Source organism: Agelaius phoeniceus, chromosome 34 (assembly GCF_051311805.1).
Source record: "Agelaius phoeniceus isolate bAgePho1 chromosome 34, bAgePho1.hap1, whole genome shotgun sequence".
Classification (NCBI taxonomy): Eukaryota; Metazoa; Chordata; class Aves; order Passeriformes; family Icteridae; genus Agelaius; species Agelaius phoeniceus.
This window is the reverse complement of record NC_135298.1, coordinates 3,822,967-3,843,725: the sequence shown is the minus strand read 5'-3', so window position 1 is coordinate 3,843,725 and position 20,759 is coordinate 3,822,967. Positions and strand designations below refer to the sequence as shown.

Below are 20,759 nucleotides of genomic sequence, written 5' to 3'. Positions count from 1 at the left end.
GGAAAGTTTAGGCCCAGCCCTGAGCATATCCAGCAAGGCCTGGGCATGGCAATAGTGGGGCAAAGCAGACAGGAGCCTTCTCTGGCTGACCGGCACTTTCTTCTTTCTCTGCCCAGAGTGCAAAGATCTGATCAGGTGGTGTTTATCCGTGAACTCCTTGGAAAGACCCACATTAGAAGACCTGTTCTGTGATCCTTGGGTGCAGGATATTCCTCAGCCGTAGAAGAAGGGAGAGAGCCACAGGCACACTTTGATGCAGGGCCCTGGTAAGTTGCAGCTCCACACATGCCTTGGCAATGAGAAGCAAAGGAACCCAGACCTTTTTGTGCTGCCTGTGTCACTGCACAGGGTCATGGGATGGGCACACGCAGCCCTTGTGCTGCAGCTGAGCTGCTCTGCCCAGCACTGGTGGCCGCCATCCAAGCTGGTTTTGCTTGTGCTGGTTCCCTGACAGCTGGGGCCCTGGGCAGAGCCCTGAGAGCCTGGTCTGCCCCCAGGGAAGGAGCAGGAGCCCCTGGAGAAGCTGTACCGGGTGGGGATGCTGCTGCTGCTGCTGCTGCTGCTGCTGCTGCTGCTGCTGCTGCTGCTGCTGCTGCTGGAGACAGCCAGGATGGCACCAAGGATGAGAAGCTCTTCCTCAGCCTGGCCACTGGAGGCTGAAGGTGATGGACTTTGATTCTGGCACCTTCTTCAAAGCCAAACTCCACAGGGAATTTGCAGGTGAGTCCCCACCCAGGGAAATGCTGCCAGATTTGGGCATGGCCCAGCCTGGCTGGGAAGCAAAGGTTCCCCCTCTGCTGGGGCAGATGCAACTCATTCTTCAGTCGCTGCCCAGCTGCTTTTGGCAGGGCTGGGGCATGGACTGGGCTGGGTACAAATGGGAGTGGGCTCCTGGCCCTGCCAACAGCCCCCAGCAGCCACCGTGGCCTGGGCTGGGGCTGGGGCTGGGGCAGCCAGCCCGACACAAACAAAGCCCCATGCTGGGAGCAGAGGTGGGACTCCAGAAGCTGTGCAGGGGCTGCTTTGCTCTGCAGGGTGGAAGTGAGAAAGTGTGGGCTTCCCTCAGCCATGGCTGGGTTTTTCCCTACCATGTAGGAGTTGGGCCTTCCTCAAGGCCCTGACAGAGATAAGATTTTTTCCCGTTTTTCTTGTTTTCCCTTTTTGTCTCTAATCTCTTTTCAAGAATGTGTTGTTTGTTTTTCCAGAGGAAGCGTTCCAGGTGGTCCAGTGCAGATGGGGAAGTGCTTGGGAGCAGCTGTGGCGTGGATGGGCGGTGGCCTTGGAGAAGGCTGAGGACGTGGTTTGGGAGCAGCTTTTCTTGCAGCCGTGGCTGGCGTGAGGTGGGTCCCTGTGTGCTTGGCAGGGTGGGATCAGAGCTTTTGGGAGATGGCAGCGAGCACAGGAGCATCCTGCTCTGGGCAGCTGCTGAGGGCTGGATGTGCCGTGGCTGGCTGCAGGCTGGGCACATGTCCTGCCCTCCTGCTCTGCTGCCAAAGGCAGCAGGGATGGGCAGCTCTGGGCACAGCTCTGGGCACAGCCAGCATGGCCTGGGCACCGCAGGCCTTGGCACAAGGGCACAGGAGCCCTCAGCTGAGGGGCACTTTCTGCTTTCTCTCCTTGCAGCCGGGCTCTGCGGCTGCTGAGGCTGCTCTGGGCTCTGCCAGGGCTCTGCTGGGCTCAGCCCTGGGCCCAGCTGGGCTTGCTCTGCCCTCCCATTGCTCTGACAGCTTTGCATCAGACGAGCCCCTTGCGAGCACAGCGCCTGAGCTTTCTGCTTTGGCAGCTGAGTGAGACTCTGCTGCAGGCCCAGAGATTGCAGCTGGGGACACACATCCAATTGGCAAGAACCCAAACCCTCCACAGTCCCAGCTGAACGCCTGGATCTGCACAGGGTGTTTGTCTGTCCCATTCTTCCTTCTTGATTGGCTGGAATTGTGCAATTGCACTTTCTTCCTCCTCTAGAAGTGCCTGAGTGGGCCAAAGCTGGCGAGTGGGCCGTGTTCCTGAGGCAGTGCGGTCTGGAGCTGTTGGATGGAGAATTGCCCTTCTGCACTGCCAAACCAGAGCAAAAAGCCCTAAGTGGCACTTTGTGTCTCTAAGAAATCCCTGACAGTTTCAAAGGGAATGTGCAGCTCCTTGCCAGGCTGAGAAGGAAGGGCATCTTCTAAAGGATTTGGGCTTTGACAGAGTTTCCATTCCCAGTCCTGCTTGGAGCGGGAAGGGCACAAAGCAATTTCCTCTTGCTTTGAGCACAATTTCAAATGGCAATGTTGGAAACAAAGCCCAGAATCTTTTCAAAGGCTGCTGAGGTCAGTAAGATGGATCCATGCCATCAGCACATTTACAATGTAAATAACTGAGTTCCCCTTTAAAAAAGATCATTTACCTCTTAATGCAAAGTTTCAGAACTTTTTCACTAACACTTGGGTTTTGTTTTCATCTTTCACATTTTATATAGTTTTTTTTCTTTTGCCTTTTTTTCCTTTAAATAGAAAACATGTCCTACAAAAGGAGTGTCCTTTGCTCCTGGTTCCTGTGTGGAGCAGCTCCCTTGCTGCTGGCTGAGCTGCTCAGGCAGAGCCCGGCAGCTCCTGGCCCTGCAGGGCTGAGGCTTTTCCCCGTTGCTGGGCACAGACTGATGGAGCAGCACTGCTGAACACGGGCACACACAGAGGGCCCAGCAGCAGCTGCCTTTGGCCACCTGAGGCTCCAAGGCCCAACCTCTGAGCAGCCAGGGCTGGAAGAGACTGGCAGCATCTGATCCCTGACTCTGGGCCAGGGCTGCACAAATGACCCCACAGCAGCAGCAGCAGCAGCAGCAGCAGCAGCAGCAGCAGCAGATGGAGCTGACTTTCAGCACAGCCCCTGGCCCTGTTCCCTCCCATGTGCAGCGGTGTCACAGCAGCCTGAGGCACCTGGGAGCCCCCAGTGCCAGCAGGGACTTGAGATGGCAGCCCTGGGCTCCTGGAGGCTGTGCAAGGAACGGAGCTGGGCACTCCCTGTCCATGGGGAGCTTCCAGATGGAAAAGGCTGCTGTGCCCAGGCAGCTCCAAGGGCACAGAAAGGAGGCTCTGGAGCACTGGAGCTGTGCCAGTGCCACAGTCCTGGGCAGCAGCCAGCCAGCCCTGGGGGAACAGAGGGCACAGCAAGAGGGACAGAAGCAGGCAAGGGCAGAGACTGGGAAGAGCCCGGCCCGCGAGCAGGAACAGCTGCTCCATTGCACTCTTGGAGAAAGCTCTTGGCTGCTTCAAAGCGCTGAAAGGCGTGAAGGGCAGAGAGGAGGCCACAGCAAACAATGCTCCTGTTTGCACAGCCTCCCCTCTGCGTGTCCCAGAAGGAATTGGATGGACTGGATTCGTCTCTCCGAGTGGTCTCGTTCAGCATGAGCAGCTCAGCACCAGGAGCTGAAGGAGCTGAAGCCTCAGGCCACAGGAGCTGGGCAAGAGGGAACTTCTGGAGCAAAGTAATGCTGCTGAAATAGCCCCAGCTGAATGCAGCGGATATCATCATGGAATCACAGAATCCTTTCTGTTGGAAAAGCCCTCTGAGCTCACCCAGTGCAGCCGCTCAGCCAGCAGTGCCAAGCCCAGCACTAAAGCACGTCCCTGAAGTGCCAAGGCCTGGACAGCAGCCCTGAGTGAGGCCTGGACAGCAGGCCCTGAGCCCAAGGTGGCCTCTGGAGGAACCTTCCAAGCAAAGGTTATCTTTGTATTTGCTCCCTGCTGAGATATGCATGGTCATTAGCACTGTGATAGATGTAGCCACTCCTTAGTGAAACATGGATGGACCTTTGTGTATTTAGAAGCCAGAGAAGGCCATGAAATCTGACATCTGGCCTTGTGTGGGGCTGAAGGATCAAAGTCAGCTGCCTTGGCTCCTCCTTGAGGCCTGGCCAGGCTTTGGGAGGGAGCCAAGGGGAGGATGAAAGCAGATGTTGGCACACTAGCAGTGCTGTCAGTTTGTTCATGCAGCACTGTCAGAGCTGGGCCCTCTCCCAGCGGGCCTGGAGCCTCAGCTGGGGCTGGAGGCACCTGCAGGAATTGCCAGTGCCCAGGAGTGGCTCTGCAGCCCTTGGCTGTGACAGCTTCCCCAGCTGCTGTGTGCATCTGGGGGATGGGAAAGGCTGAGGGGAAATGCTGCTGCATCTTTCTTAATCACTGCAGGCAATCTTTGGTGGGGATGATTGGGTGCATTGCTGAGCTGCTCCTTTTGTGATTCTTTGCTGCTCTGAACTGCAGGAAATGACACTGATTCCTTCAGTTGGAGTCTGTGTCTTTGGTGCTGACTTTGGCCACTGGTCAAACCAAACTGGCCCAGTCTGGCCAGATCCCAACCAAATGTCACTTGTTCAATGTCAATGTGAGGCATCAGTGCCATCAGAAATTCCCAGATGGGAAGCCCTTCCCTGGAGTTCCCTGGCTCTGGAGTGGGCTGAGGTGGGAGCCCCGTGGGAGCAGTGGGGCAGTCGGGTAAAAGAAGCTGCAGCCCTGGATGTCTTCAAATGCATCCAAAATCTGCACATGGAAAAGGAAAAGGACTTGTGGGTTTGGGCAGACAAAGATGAATTTGTTAAGAGTCCAATGGAAACAGCACCTTCAGAAGGAACAATTATTGTTGGAATGCTCCCACATGGAGCAAGAGCAGAAGGTTTTAATCTTGAGCTCAGCTGCATTTGTGCCAGTGAAATATCAATATACTACATAACTATATGTATTTATTGTATAATAAGACCTTAATATATATATTATAGATATATTATAGATATATGTCTGTATCTATCTGTCTATATGTATATCAATATGTATATCTACATATGAAATAATAATAATGTGAAATAGTGCTGACAATACTAATTTGGTAGCTTTGGCTGCTCAAGAATGTAACTCTAAATACCCTACAGAACAGGATTGGCCAGGACCCTACTGTCAGTGGTCAACTTTGTGAGATTGTAGACAATTAAAAAAGGAGGAAGGGAGGAAATTGGCTATTTCCCCAGGGTTTGCTGATACTGTGATGCAGAGGGCTTTGTCTGTTGCTGTGAAAAATACAGGGATGAAGCCTGCAGGGTTTTTCATGTACCAGACTATGCACAAGCTGCAGGATTGGTTGAACGGGTGAAGGGGTTGTTAAAAGAGCAGTTGAAAAATGAGGAGATGGGAACCTTTGCCCATGGAGAACCCATCTCCCAGATGTGCTCCATGCCCTGAACAATGGCCCGCGGGGGAAATGGAAACCCCCTGGCTGTGCACGGCTGCCCCCAGTTTGCAAATCCAACCATGGGCAGTGAGACTTGGACTGCCTGGGAAATTGTTCTGGCTGTGATGGCCCCTGGCAGGGCCAGCCCAGAGGCTGCAGGGCTGGGCCTTCATGCATTGGAATTAATGAGGAGAAATTCAAAGCAAATGAAAGCCATCAATACTGAAACAGGAATTCAGATTCCTCCAGGACACTTTGCTTTGGTAACTGCTCCCTTGGAGCTTGGCCTTGCAAAGTGTTCATGTCATGGCAGGAGGAATTGATGCAGAATATCCAGGAGAAATTACAGTAATTCTGTTAAACAATAGTGACCAGGATTGGATTATTCAACCCCATGACAGGGTAGCACAATTATCAATTTTGCAATTTTGAGAACGATTGTGAAAAAAGGAGCTCCAGCTGCAATCACCACCGTTTGTGGAGATAAAGGGTTTGGATGCAGCAGTCCTAATAATGGAGCCAGAGTGTGGGTCCGGAGGCCAAATGGCCCTCCCGAGGCAGCTGAAGGAGCAGCTCCTGGGAAAGACAACTCTGAGTCCTGAAAGCTGGGCAGGAACAATGGGAATGTGTCCCTGCAGCCAAGGATTGTGTGTGAGAACAAGTAGATCTGACAGGATATTGTTTTACACATGCTGCCAGACCAAATCTCCCTGTTTGCCCCAAGGGCCCCTTTGGCAAATGCTCTGATCCACGGGGCTCCATGGGAAGGCTGCTGTGACACTGAGGGACTTGCACAGGAATTGCATCCAGGAGCCTGGGTGCCCCTCAGGGACTGGGACCCGGCCCCTTCCAGCCAGAGGGGAAAGGGCCCCCCAAGCCTTGTTAGCCCCAGACAACATGGTAAAGCTGAACAGCAAAGGGCCTGGGGGCATTATTCTGGAATTAAAAAGGCGCCAGCTCCATGGACAACAGAATTCTTGTTCCTAACTCCAAGGAGATTGAGAAAAAAGAATGAAGAACGGTGTCACTGAAGTACTACTGATGTCTGTAAGGTGTACCTTGATAGTCAGCCAGAATCTTTGTCTGCCACAAACACCTCTAGTGTTTGACCAAGGGGTTAGTCATCAAAATGTAATGATGAGTTCTGATGGATTGCTGAGCTTATCCTTTTGTAATTCTTTGCTAATGATGATGTGCTTTGCTGAGCTCTTCCTTTTGTAATGCTTTGCAGCTGTGCATGATATAAATGCCACAATTCCTTCAGTTGGTGTCTGTGTCTTTGGTAGTGACCCTGCCCACTGGTGAAACAGGGCCCCCTCTTGCCTAAGTGTTAGCTGGGAAGGCAAAAAGCCTCCCTCCAAAATTGCCCCCTTGCTCCTTGTTCCCCCCCTTCATAGCCTGAGCATGATGTCCTCTGGTCTGGGGTATGCCCGGGGTCAGTTGGGGTCACCTGTCCTGGCTGTGTCCCCTGCCAAGCTCCCCCGCAGCCCCAGCCCCTCCCCAGCGTGGCTGGACGAGGGGCAGGACAGGCCTTGGCTGTGCTGCAGCTCAGCAAGAACAAAACCATCTCTGCGTGCTCAGCGCTGTGCTCAGCACCCGGCCCAGCAGTGTCTCAGTGCCAGGGGCTGTGCCCTCAGTGCCTGCCAGGGCTTTCCATGGCAACTGCCAGGCCAGGTGCCCCAGGTGTCCCCCCCAGTGCCGGTTGCCATGGAAACAGTGCCCAGCCCTGCCCCTTTCTGTCTGGCTGACCTGGCCTTTGGCCCTGGCAGTGCCCTTGGCTGCTGGTTCCTGGTGCCTGAGCGGCCAGCGCGGCACAGGGCAGGTGGCCATGGCACAGCCCCAGCAAGGGATCCCCTCTGGCTCTGGGCACTGACACCAGCCCTGAGCAAGGGGCCCAGGGCAGCTTTCCATGCCCACCAACCATCACAACGGCTCCGGGCATTGCTTGCCATGGCACCAGACCAAGGAACGGGTCCCCGTGGCCGTTGCCATGGCACCTGCTGGCACCAACCAGTGTCACTGCAATTGTACCTGGAACAGCCCTGGCACCGCTTTGTCCTCAGGGTGTCCATGGCAGCCCAGGGCAGCAGCAGCTCTGCAGGCAAGGGGCCATGGAACCTGGCTGCAGAAATGGCTCCTGGGGCTGCTTTCCAAGGAAACCTGAACTGATGGCGGTTGCCATGGCACCCAAACCCAGCACTGGGGTCCCTGCAGTGTCCATGGCAACAGCCCCTTGCAATGGCCCACTGCCTGTTGGGATGATGACCCACCCTCACAGCTGGCCCAGGGCAGGGCTGGAGTGCTCTTGGTGCCACCTTGGGCTTGGCACACACTTGAGGAGGATGTCTGCTTGCAATGGGGAAACTCAGGAGTTTTAGATGGCTTCAAAACTCAAAGAAGGAAAATCCCTCTTTGCCTGAGTGCAGCCACTTCTCCAAGCAAAGCAGCTCCCAGGTGATTGAGGAGAGACACCATGGGCTCGGGGAATGTGGAGCAAGGTTGTCCACACTGGCTCAGAGCTCAAGGCACAGCTTCTCTGAGCAGGCCAGACCTCCTTAGGACAGTCCCTGCATCAATAGCAGTCACCGAATGCTGCAGTCACCTCTTGTGTAATGGGAACAGCAATAAAAGCCACCCTTTCAAATAGGAATACATATTTCCTAGAAGCTCTTTGAACTATTTCTCCATAACTGTCAAAGGAAACCCTCCTAATGAACTGCACAGGAGCAGAGGGAAATCAAGGCAGAGCCATGGTTTGTCAGGACTTGCTTGATCCTCATGAGCCTCACTGTGCATTTGGAGCTGAGCCCTTGAACCTCAGGGCCTGGGAGGAGATTGCACAAACCTTGCCTGGAGTCAGAGTCAGAGGAAACACCCAAAGTGTCTCCAGGCATTCATGGCTCCCACTGAGGTCCCTGTCCAACACAGGTTCCTCATGGACTCCTTGGAGGAGAGAATTGGTGGCCAGGATGGCACAAAAACCTCTCAGACACTCAGTGTGGAAAGGAAAATCCAAAGTACCTTCAACACCTTGAGTGTCTCAGAGCATGAATGAGCCCCACTGAGTGTCAGTACAAAGCTCTCCAGGGACTCATTAACGCAGATAATTGGGGCCATGATTGCACAAAGCTCTCCCAGAGTCTGGATCCAAGGGGAAACACCAAGTACCTTAAAAGAACTGAAGTACCTTGAAGCATTCATGAGCCCCACTGAGTGGTGTTACTGACAAAGCCTCTCCAGGGACTAATTACAGCAGGTAATTGGAGGCCATGATTGCACAAAGCTCTCAGAGACTGCAAGGCCAAAGCCAAACCCCAAGTCCTTTGAAAAAGCTGCAGCCCCTGCAGGGAGCATTCAGGAGCCGCCAGGGCCATTGCTGAGCAAGGCTCCCCAGGGACTCCTTGCAGCAGATCCTTGAGGCCCCTGGGATGTGGGCCAGGGGGGGATGCAGAGGGCAGCACAAGGGGCTGGCAGTGCCCAGCCTGGCTGGGGCTGGGCCAGGAGGCCCCAGGGCCTCAGCACAAGGTGTCTCCTCCCAGCCCTTGTGGCACAGCCCCTGCTGTGCCCCAGGGCACCAAGCCTTGGCTTCTCTTTGTCCCCAGCTGCCATCAGTGCCTCCAGTTCTCTGCTCTGCCTGGGGCCTGGGGACACTTTCTCTGTCGTGTCCCTCAGTGGGAGCCACTACAAGTCCCAGAAACTTTGGAGTTGGATTGTGACTTGGAGTTATGCAGAGGCTTCTTCAGCTCCCTCTCAGGGACTGATGTTCAGGGCCTCAGCACAAAGGCCCAGAGGCTCCTAAAGTCCTTGTGCTGTGTCTGTGCTGCTGAGCTGGGCCGGGCTCCTGGCCCAGAGGCAGCTCCTGGCAAGGGCAGCAGAGCTGCAGAGAGACAGCTCTGGGCAGGAGCAGCTCCTGTGCACAGCCCAGCAGGGCTGGGGCACTGCCTGCAGCCAGCCCGGGCACAGCACAGAGGCACAGAGAGCTTCAAGCAGGCAGGGCTGGGAAGGGGCTGGGAAGTGCCTGGGGCACAATCACTGCCAGCCCTTGGCACAGCAACCTCTGGCTGCAGGACAATGCAGCTGCAGCTCCTGCACTGATCTCCTAAAGCTGCAACATCCCAATGCCTGCAGACTCTGCGAGTGCATCTCTGAGGATTTCTGCTGCAGGGGAGCTGAAATACTCATGAAGCTCTCACATGCTGATCAGTCACAGAATATTTCCAAGACAAGGATTTTGATTGAAATTAGGCAATTTCCTAAGACTTTGTCTTCAGATTCCTACTACTGGAGAGTGGCAGGGAGGGGGGATAATTATTAAAGGATGATTATGAATTATTAGTTCTGAATTTTGGCAAGTGGTGCCTGAGATCACCAAACTGTTCCTTCTAGTGACCAGCAGGTTCACAGGAGATCCCTAATGTGCCTTCAGCCACTGTGCCCATGGACAGCAGCAGCAGCAGCTTTGCTGGAGCCATCAGGCTCAGTCTGAGCTGTCCTTTCTCCAAGCTGCACAGAGAAGCTGCCCCCAGGCAGTGCCCTGCAAACAGGCAGGGTTCTGTCAGGCCAAGGAGAGTGCACAGAGCTTTGGGCTCTGTGAGTGCTGGCACAGAGAGATCAGGCACAGGGAAACCCCTGCAGGAGGAAAATCTCCAGGAAGCAGAGAGAAGATCAGGGAAGGAGAGAAAACAGAACCCAGCAATGCTGTGGCAGGGAGAGTTGAGAGATGTGCACAGGATCCCCTGCAGTGCAGCCCCTCCCTCTGAAGAAGCCCCCTCCCTCCTGTGCCCCAGCCAAGCCTCTGCCCTCAGGCCCGGGGCTCCAAGGTGTGCAGCCCCTCCTGTGCAGGCAGAGCTGCAGCAGAGCCGTGGGGCAGCTCTGCAGCCCCGGGCCCAGTTCCCTCTGCAGAGCACAGGGCTGGGAGCAGCTGCCCGGCCCTGGGGGCTCTGGAGGGGCACAGCTGGCTCAGGGTGACGCTGTCCCCAGGGCCCGGCTCTGGGCAATGCTGTCAGGGCAGCCAGGGAAGGAGCTGCATCTCCCTTCAGCCAATGCCAGCAGGAGGACACTTGCAAGTCCCTCTGACATTTCAGTCCAGGCTGGGAGCTTCACCCCAGCGTGCAAACCTGTCCTGGAGCATCTCTGAGTGATAAGATCCATGGGCAAAGGCAGAGGTGTTGTGACCCTGAAAATGCTGCTGGGTTGGTGGAATGAGCAACGTGAGCCCTTGGCTACAAAAGTGGAGCTGGGCTCTGCTGGATCCATCTGCTCTCACAGTACCTGGGGTTTGTAAGAGGAACATGGGAGTGTGAACATCCTCCAGCTGAGAAAAGTGAAAGCCCAGAGGAACTGCAAACAGAATGAAGTGACAGATCATCTGCCCCCAGCCTCCACTCATTATCTTGCCTCAGGGAAATCACTCTGTTCTACCAGAGGGCAGCAGAAATGCTCAGGGTTTCTGATATCCAAGAGTACCAGGAAGTCCATGGAAGGAGCTTAAAAAGAAAACATCAGAACTCTGAAACACAAGAGCATGTCCGTGTGTGTTACAAAGGAGGGTGTGTGGGAAATGGCTTTGATTTTGGTTACAGGTATCTCCTCTAACCCTTCACTGTCCTTTTCTCCATGAACAGGTGACCACGTGCAGCCACAGCAAATGTCCAACAGCAGCTGCATCAGCCACTTCCTCCTGCTGGCATTGGCAGAGCCGGGGCAGCTGCAGCTCCTGCACTTCTGCCTCTTGCTGGGCATCTCCCTGGCTGCCCTCCTGGGCAACGGCCTCATCATCAGCGCCGTAGCCTGCGGCCACCACCTGCACACGCCCATGTTCTTCTTCCTGCTCAGCCTGGCCCTCACTGACCTGGGCTCCATCTGCACCACTGTGCCCAGAGCCATGCACAATTCCCTCTGGGACACCAGCACCATCTCCTACACTGGATGTGCTGCACAGGCCTTTTTCTTTTTGTTCTTTATCACAGCAGAGCTTTCATTCCTGACCCTCATGTGCTCCGACTGCTACGTGTCCATCTGCAAAGCCCTGCACCACGGGACCCTGCTGGGCAGCAGAGCTTGTGCCCACATGGCAGCAGCTGCCTGGGCCTGGGGCTTTCTCACTGCTCTGCTGCACATGGCCAATACATTTTGCCTGCCCCTGTGCCATGGCAATGCCCTGGGCCAGCTCTTCTGTGAAATCCCCCAGATCCTCAAACTTCGAAACCCAGGGAACTTGGGCTTCTTGCTGTTGGTGCCTGTTTATCATTTGGCTGTTCTGTGTTCATTGTTGTTTTCTCCTATGTGCAGACCTTCAGGCCGTGCTGAGCATCCCCTCAGAGCAGGGACAGCACAAAGCCTTTTCCACCTGCCTCCCTCCCCTGGCTGTACCTCTGTTTATCAGTACTGCAGTGTTTGCCTGTTGTTGCAGGCTCCCAGCCAGGTAATAATTAGCATTGTCTCCATGATTGCAGAAGGCTGATCCATGGCTTTATTCTACTATATTATATCATAGCCTACTGTACTTATTAAGGAACTCCTCCCCTTACAGACAGTGCGATACAGCTTTGCCCTAATTGCTCAATCCCTGCAAACACCATGCAGTGGCCAGGCAGAGCTGTCAGCAAAGGAAGGGCCCAGCCAGGTGGGGCAGCCGGGGGATGCCCACAGCCTGCAGGGACAGAGGCGCAGGGCAGGGACACCGTGGGACAGCCTGGGCTGCACAGGGCACAGGGATGGGCAGCAGCTGCAAGACAGCCCTGCCAGAGCCAGCTTGGGCAGCACTTTGGCCATGGCTGCTGGGCCTGGGGCCAGGAGGGGACAAGTGACCCTTGCAGGCCTGGGGCCTCATTGCCTCCTTGTCCCTGCTCAGCAGCCTGGCAGGGGCCGCCCCACGCTCCTGCCCCTGGCATTGCACATCCCCACATGCCAGTGCCCATCCCGGGAAGAGCCCTGAGCAAGGAGGGAGGGACAGGATCTGCCTGGCCAGGCCTTGGCCCTTTGCATTCCTGAAACACATCCAGGTGTGCTCAGCACCAGAGACACCTTTGCCTTGTTTGTGCCATTTGGCATCACTGCCTGCAGTGTTCTGCTCTAGCTGGAACCTGGGGACACTTTCTCAGTTGTGTCCCTGACAGGGATCTCTTCAAAGTACAAGAAAATTCAGTGTTTTATTAGAACTGAGTTCTTGAGGGTTGTGACATCACTGAGGGGATGGTGACATCACAGAACTGGCTGTGACATCACAGAGCATATTATGAGGCCATAGAGAAGAGTCTGCCATCACAGAGGGTGGCTCTGTGGCATCAGAGAGTGGGTTGTGACATCACCTAGTGGCTGTGTGACATCATAGAGCAGGCTGTGACGTCACAAAACAGATTGTGACATGACAGGGTGACTTTGGGATATCAGTCTTCTGTGATTTCACAGCACTGCTGTATGACGTCACAAGGTGACATAGAGTTGGCTCTGTGACATCACAGGGGCAGTATGACATCACAGGGGCAATAATAGTGACAATAGCAAAAAGAAGAATTAATAATGGTAATAAAAACCCTGCCATGCTTATACTTGGTTTGCATGGCCAGGTTTTGGTAAGGGGAGCTCGAGGAGCACCTTCTGTGAGAGGCTGCTGGAAGCAGCTGCTCCTCTGTGTCCCACAGAGTCAATTCCAGCCAGCTCCAGGATGCACCGGCCGCTGGGCAAGGCTGGGCCAGTTGGAAATGGTGGTAACACCTTTGGGGCAAGAGATTTAGGAAAATGGGTGATGGTGTAGGTGTAACTGTGAGCAGGGAAGAGCAGGGTGAGAACACGTGAGAGGAACAACTCTGCACACCCCAGGGCAGGGCAGGAGGAGGGGCAGGAGCTGCTCCAGGGGCTGGAGCTGATTGCCCTGAGATTCCCTGGGCAGCCCCTGGGGAGGCAGCTGGGCCCCTGCAGCCCATGGAGGGCCCGGAGAGCAGAGATGCACCTGTAGCGCCTGGAGGAGCCCGTGCTGGAGCAGGGGGTGCCTGAACAGGGGCTGGGACCCCATGAGAAACCTGTGCTGGAGCAGGGACCCAGCAGGGACCTGCAAAGCTGTGGAGAGAGGAGCCCACGCTGGAGCAGGGTCCTGGCAGGACTTGTGAGCCCCTGGGAGAGTGAGGCAGCTGCAGCAGTTTGTGAAGAGCTGCTGTCCGTGAGATGAACTCACCCTGCAGAAGTTCATGGAGAAGTGTCTCAGGAGGGACCCCTGGCACAGCAGGGGAACGACTCCTCTCCCCGAGCAGCAGAGAAACAACGGGTGATGAACGGAGCAGAGCCCCCAGTGCCTGTCTGCCTGCACCACTGGGGGAGGAGCAGAGCTGGGAAGGAGGGAGGAACAGGCAGAAGGTGTTTGTGAAGCTTTATTTTACTTCTCACTATCCTGCCCTGATCTGGATAGAAAGAAATTCAATTAATACCTGTAATTTCAAAAATGTTTTGCCTATGATGGCATTTGCTGAATGATCTGTCCCAGTCCTTAACTCAAGCCATGAAGCCTTCATTCTGTTTTTTCTCCTGTCCATCTCTGGAGGGGAGTGAGAGAGCAGCTTTGGTGGGTGCCTGGCATCCAGGCAGGGCCAAATGGCTACAAGTTTCTCTTTTCTTTTTACTTTTTTTCCTTTCCCCTTTCCTTTCCTTTCCTTTCCTTTCCTTTCCTTTCCTTTCCTTTCCTTTCCTTTCCTTTCCTTTCCTTTCCTTTCCTTTCCTTTCCTTTCCTTTCCTTTCCTTTCCTTTCCCTCTCTCATTCTTTCTTTCCTGTTCTTTTGTTCTTTCCAGAGGTCACAGTGCAGAGGTTGAGTGGGGCTGTGATGGAGGGAGTGGAGGTGGCGGGGAGTAGCGGGGACAGGAGGCACAGGGCTGTGGCACAGGCACCCGAGGGGCCCAGGCAGCTGGCAGGGGGCAAGGCCTGTCCCCCTGGGCCAGCAGCAGCCCCGTGCCCTGCCCAAGGCGCTGCCAGCAGGGGCTGGGCCCCAGAGGCAGGGGCAGAGCCCAGCCCCGGGGGCGGCGTTTTTGCCCCGAGCCCCGTCCAGCCCAGCCTGCCCCGAGTGCGCAGTGAGCGCTGGCACGGCTGCCCTGGACAGCGTGGCCTGCTGGGGACACTGAGAGCTGCCCCGCTGTGACCCTGCCCTGGGCACTGCACAGGCACCAACCCAACCCCAGCCAGCAGCACCCCTGGGCACGGCCCAGGCACTGGAGAGCATCACAGCCAGCCCTGCTGCTGCTGGGGATGTCCCAGGCACCAGAGCCCATCCCAGCCCCGCTGCTGCTGGGCATGTCCCAGGCACCAGAGCCCATCCCAGCCCTGCTGCTGCTGGGGATGTCCCAGGCACCAGAGCCCATCCCAGCCCAGCTGCTGCTGGGGATGTCCCAGGCACCAGAGCCCATCCCAGCCCAGCTGCTGCTGGGGATGTCCCAGGCACCAGAGCCCATCCCAGCCCCGCTGCTGCTGGGCATGTCCCAGGCACCAGAGCCCATCCCAGCCCTGCTCCTGGGATGTCACAGCCCCTACAAGTGTACCGGGTGTGGGAAGAGCTTCTCCCAGAGGTCAGCCTTGACCCAACACCAATGCAGCCAGCACTGAGGGAAGCCCTGCCAGTGCCCCCAGTGTGGGAAGAGCTCCGTGCGCTGCTCCAGCTCCATCCCCACGGGAGGATCCGCGCTGGATGATCCCCAGTGACCCCGGTGGGCAGAGCCCCGGTGATCCGTGGTGCCAGTGATCCCTGGTGGGAAGACACCTGGCTGGGGGCTCCACATCCTCCTGGCTCCTCATGGCCTGGGTCTTCTTTTCACATTTCTTCATTCTTTCCAAGCTTTTACCCAAAACCTGGGTAAAAATAAAGATGTTGAACTAAGATGGGGCTAGAGAAGTGGGGGGCTGTTCCAGAGGTGTGGGGGATGCTGGGTCCGAGGGAGCTGAGAGTTCCTGGGAAGGACTTGGGGCTTGCTCAGGGCTTTGGGGACACGAGGCCGAGCGGCTCCGGGTGCTTTGGAAGATGCTGGAGATTCTGGGGCTGCTGATCAAGGACTTCCCGGCCTGGAACTGTCCCTGTGTCCCCTTGTCCCGCTTCCTGGTGTCCCCTGTAGCGGATACCCCCCTCCCTGCTGTCACTCCCCTTTCCTCCGCCCCTTCCCGTGTCACCCCACTCTCAGTCCCGTCCTGCTCCATTCCCAGTACAGGTCCCATTCCCTGTCCCCTGTCCCCATTCCCCATTCCTCATTCCCATTCCCTGTCCCCATTTCCCATTCCCATTCCTGGTCCCCATTCCCAATCCCGGTCCCCATTCTCATTCCCATTCCCCATTGCCCATCTCGCATCCCCATTGCCCATCTCCCATTCCCATTCCCTGTCCCCATTCCCATTCCCTGTCCCCACTCCCCATTCCCTGTCCCCATTCCCGGTCCCCTCTCCCCGGACGCCGCCGCCATCGCTCCGGCCCCCCTCGCCCCTCACGTGACCGTGCAAATTCCGCCCTGCTCCCGCCCACCAATCCCAGCGCACAAATGCTCCCTGATTTGCATAACCACGCCCTCAGATTAGGCCCCGCCCCCGCCGGCTGCAGCCGCGTCCGGGCGCTGTTTGCTCCCAGTTCCCTCCCAGTGCTCCCAGTAAGAGCGGGACCGGCAGGGAGAGCGCTCCCAGTTCCCGCCCGCTGCTCTCACCATCGTTCCCAGTGCTCCCAGTATCGCTCCCAGTGCCGGGCGTGGCGGGGCCGCTTTGGAACCCACCCAGGCCAGAACGCGGCTGCTTTTGGGTGCCGGCACTGCCCGGGCCGGGCTGGGAGCGGAGGAGGAGCGGGAGGGAGAGGAGGGACAGAGGAGGAGGAAAAGGAAAGGGAAAGAGAGAGAGAGGAGCGGGAAGAAGAGGAAGAGGAGGGCCAGAGGAGGAGGAAGAGGAGCAGCGGGAGGAGGAGCGGCAGCACCAACCCCACGCGGTTCCCCCGCTCGGGCCGCGGCTGCCCCGGTTCCGCCCCCTCCGGAAGCCGCAGGTGGGCGGGGAGGGGGAGTCGCCCCAAATCCATGGCGGAGAGGGGCGATCCCGGTGCAGAGGGACCCCCGGCAGCCTGGAGGGGTGGGGGAGGCTGGGGATGAGCGGGGTCCGGGCCCCCCGAGGCTGAAAGGGGCGCTGACTTCTCCAGCTGCACTTGGGCACCGGGACCATCAAACCCGACACGCTCAGCCCTTGTTTTGCCCCCCAAACCAGGATTTCCCATTCCCAATCCTTGGCCAGGTGGAGGAGGAGGCTGCGAGGAGGAAGAAGATGCCCCAGGACACCCAGGCAGGTGAGGAGGAAGTCAGTGCCCCTTTCCCCCTCTCTCCTGCTCCATCTCCCAGCCCAGCACGGCCCCCGGCTGCAGGACAGCCCCACTGCTGATGCTGTCCAGCCAGGGATGCACTGGGGGGATCTCCTTCCCCTTCCCTGTGGCACGGAGGCAAATCCCATCCTCTCCTTGTCCTTCCTCCCCCAGGGAAGGAGCTGAGGATGGAGAGCAGGGAGGACAAATCCCCACAGCAGAACCTGGTGGCTGAGGCCCGTTTGGAGTGGCTCCAGGGCACAGGAATCCAACGGGGAGGAAAAGTCCCCGAGATCCCACACAAGGAGGGGCTGCAAACGCAGATCACAGGGATCCGAGGAGGAAAGACCCACCTTGGGCCGGGAAGGTGACCATAGGTCAGAGTTGGGGGTCCCTGAGCAGCTTCAGGATGGGGAGAAGTCCCACAAGTGCTCGGAATGTGGGGAGAGCTTCAGGTGGAGCTCCCGCCTGAACTCCCACATGGGAATCCACACCAGGGAGAGGCCCTATGAGTGTGGGCAGTGTGGGAAGAGCTTCAGGTGGAGCTCCTGCCTGAACTCCCACATGGGAATCCACACCAGGGAGAGGCCCTATGAGTGTGGGCAGTGTGGGAAGAGCTTCAGCCACAACTCCAACCTGATCCACCACCAGCACGTCCACACCGGGAGAGACCCTACGGATGTCCTGAGTGTGGGAAGAGCTTCAGAGCCAGATCCAGCCTGATTTTCCACCAGAGGAGCCACACGGGGAACGGCCCTACAAGTGTGATGAATGCAGCAAGAGGTTTCAGATCAGCTCCAATCTCCTCCATCACCAGTGCACTCACACAGAGGAGAGGCCCTTCCGCTGCCCCGACTGCAGGAAGGGTTTCAGGGACAAGTGCAGCCTCCTCAGGCACCAGCTCATCCACTCCAGGGAGAGGCCCTACGAGTGTCCCAGGTGTGGGAAGAGCTTCAAGACCAGCTATGAAGTGACTGCCCACCAGAGGAGCCACACGGGGGAACGGCCCTACGAGTGTGGGGAGTGTGGGAAGAGCTTCAGGATGAGCGCCCACCTGAGTGCCCACCAGCGCATCCACAGCAGGGAGAGGCCCTATGAGTGTGCCTGGTGTGGGAAGAGCTTCTCCCAGAGGTCAGCCTTGACCCAACACCAACGCATCCAGCTGTTGTGTTGTCTGTATAAGTTGGACTGTTCTGTTCCCCCTATCATGCAATGGTTCTGCCCTGGTTCTCCCTTTCCTCCTTTATGCTGCCAGTTATCCCAACTCCTCCCCAGTTGCCTTGGAGATTAATGTACCCTTTCTCAAATCCCTCCCCGGTGCCCTGTCCGTCACTCGGCGCTCCCACCCTTCTCTCTAGAACTCTCTAGAAACTTTCAGCTGGAGCGTCGAGTGATTGGCTCAGGGGCTGGGGCCCCACCCTCAAGTTATCCCCATTGGGGTTTTCCCTAAGTCAATCTTTTGTATCCCACTCCCCTCTGAAACCCTATTCGTCCAAGGACTGACTCCTCCCCTGTGTCCCTCCCTCCTTATAAGCTCTTGCAACTTCCCCCTTGCTCTCTTTGGTTGTCGGTTTCCCCTGGGACCCAATAAACCTGGATTCATCACAGCTGGAGAGCGCTCTCTCATTTCTGCTGACTGTAGCCATAAGCCAAGCCACGTCCTGCCACAAGGTAACACTGCTGTCACGGCACAGAGCGTTTGCCTTAGGTGCTGTCCCGAACCACGGAGATCGGGATAGTGCCCCCCTACTGCTAGTGGTGCTGGACAGCCGGCCGGGACGTCCGAGAAGGACAATCAATCAATCTTCCTCCAGCTGGACCGCTTCATCCAGCGCTGAGGGAAGCTGTGGGAGTGCTCCCAGGGCGGGAAGAGCTTTGTGTGCTGCTCCAGCTCCACAGCTCCATCCCTCATTGGAGGATCAGCACTGGATGATCCCCGGTGACCCCGTTGGGCAGAGCCCTGGTGATCCGTGGTGCTGCTGATTTGTGTTAGGAAGACACCTGGCTGGCTCCTGGCTCCCCGTGAGCACCTGGACACATCCACAGACCAACATCAGAAATCCATTGTGGAGAGCTGTCGCCCTGACCTTTGAAGATTTTTCTAAGCCTTCTGATGTTTACATTCTTGTAGCAAACTTTCTCACATACTTCCTGTAAATAAGGTATTGTTTTGCATTCTTTTATGGAGGAGAAGAAATTTGATGGACTGTTGGTTTGTCCAGTGTCATTGGAGAGGTGGCACTGTCACCCTCCAATCCACTGTCACTTTTGGAAAACTATAAATGTTGGAGTCAGGAAATAAACTTCCCTTTTTTCACCTTGAGAACAGTGGTGTGTGTGCTCGTGTTGTTTCATGTCCTATAGGGACATCGAGCAGATTTGTCGACTTCTGACCCCAGAAAAATCTCACTTCTTGCGTCTTCCTGGTGGCATCAAGTAACACTGGGTGGCCTTGGAGGTCTTCTCCAATACAAATCCATCATTTTAATTCTCTCTGCCCCACAGGCATCTTCTACAACCAAATCGGGTCAGACTGGGGCAAAACCCATGATTATGGAGACAGTGGGGTTGGAAACCCCTCCAAAAAAGGTTCTTCCCACCCACCCAAGCACGTGGATGCTCTTCTGGCAGGGACACATAAATCCTTTTGGTTTTGCCTTCAAACACAAAGGTTTCTGTTCATACCTTTGAAAGCCCTGAAATTGGGGTAAAAATCAAGACATTGAACTAAGGCTTGGATGGGCACACGTGGGGACACAGCCCTGGGTGGGGACCTGAGTTGGAAGTGGCCATGGACAGGGACATGGGGGAACACAGCCATGGATGGTGACATAGGAGGACATGATCATGGATGGGGACATGAACAGCATCAAGGCCACCACCTGTGCCACCACAGTGCCACCAGCACCTTCATCTCAGCCATGGCGCTGCCTGATGCAGTTCCTGTCACCACGTCCCCCCTGCCACCATTGTGGTGTCCCAGCCGAATGTCACCACCCACCAGGGCAGGATGGGAACTTGTTCAGCTGGTGACAAGTGGCCCAGGAGTGAGTGACAGCCACCAGGGTGTCCCAGGGCCACCGTGCTCAGGGGACCCCAACCGCCCCTGGGGACAGGGCAAGGGTCAGTGTCACCCACAGGGGCCATGTGGGCCCATGCTGGGTGTCACTGGAGGCGTCCTGGTGGCAGCATCCCCACAGGTGTGGTGACATTGTCCCCTGGTGTGTGTCCTGGTGGCATCGTGTCCCTTACATGTTGATGACCCAAGTTCCATCATCCTTGTTCTCCTCCCCAGTTCTAGAATGTTCCCCACTCCTGCCTTCCTATTGGTTCCCGTTGCCTGCAGCTCCTCCCCTGAATCCCAGTTGGTTGCTGCCCTTTTGTCCCGCCTTTGCACCACCCTTGTTCCCTCTGCCCATTGGCCCTCAGGCCCAAAGTGCGCTGGTGTTTGCAGGGGTCCCAGGACGAGGGAAGAGACGGGAATCTTGACTCCATGTTTCAGAAGGCTGATTTATTATTGATGATATATATTATCTTAAAAGAAAATGATATATTAAAACTATACTAAAAGAATTGAAGAGAGGATTTCATCAGAAGGCAAGCAGGGAATAGAAAAGAATGATAAAGCTCATGACTCTCCGAGAGTCCGAGCCAGCTGACTGTGATTGGCCATTAATTAGAAACAACCAACATGGACCAATCAAAGATGCACCTGTTGCATTCCACAGCAGCAGATAATTCTTGTTTTTCTTTTCCTGTGAGGCTTCTGAGCTTCTCAGTTTCAGAAAATATCATGGCAACACCAAAGCTCCCCCTCCCTTGTCCCATATAAAAGCCTGGACCCTGCTTTGTTCTTGGTTCTTGGTGCCTGGACCCCTCGGGTGTGTTGGCCCATAAAGCACCCCTGGAACTCCAAGCAGGGATCCCCTCCCGCCTGTTTTCTCCCGAGCTGCAATCGCCATCGGCCTGGTGCTCGCTGAGCCATCCCTTTCCTAGAGGAGACGCCCTGGGGAAGGCAGTGCCTGGTGCTGGGGATGGGCACTGGGGACTGCTTTGGGCTGGGGAGACTGAACTTCCTTCCAGGGGCTTCTCTGGGGCAGGGCTTGGATTTGGCCTGGAAACAGAGGGAAGGTTCCAGGAGGGTTTTGTTCCTGCCCAGAGCCGAGGCCTTTCCTGTTCCTCATCCTGCCCTGGCAGCGAGGGCTTGGGGAGCACCAGAAAGGGGCAGAGACACAGCTGGGACAGTGACCTGACTTGACCCCAGGG

General features: G+C 56.3%; 1 protein-coding gene across 1 annotated transcript in view; it reads left to right on the top strand.

The window, feature by feature from the left end:
• LOC143696423 (uncharacterized) overlaps positions 1–18,062 on the top strand; it is a 125,823-nt gene extending 107,761 nt beyond the window's left edge. The window contains exons 3-4 of the mRNA XM_077192553.1: positions 16,955–17,174; positions 17,326–18,062. Of these exons, the coding sequence (XP_077048668.1) occupies positions 16,955–17,174; positions 17,326–17,784 (679 nt within the window). The 3' untranslated portion in view covers positions 17,785–18,062. The remainder of the gene's footprint in view (positions 1–16,954; positions 17,175–17,325) is intronic.
• The last annotated feature ends 2,697 nt before the right edge of the window (positions 18,063–20,759 follow it).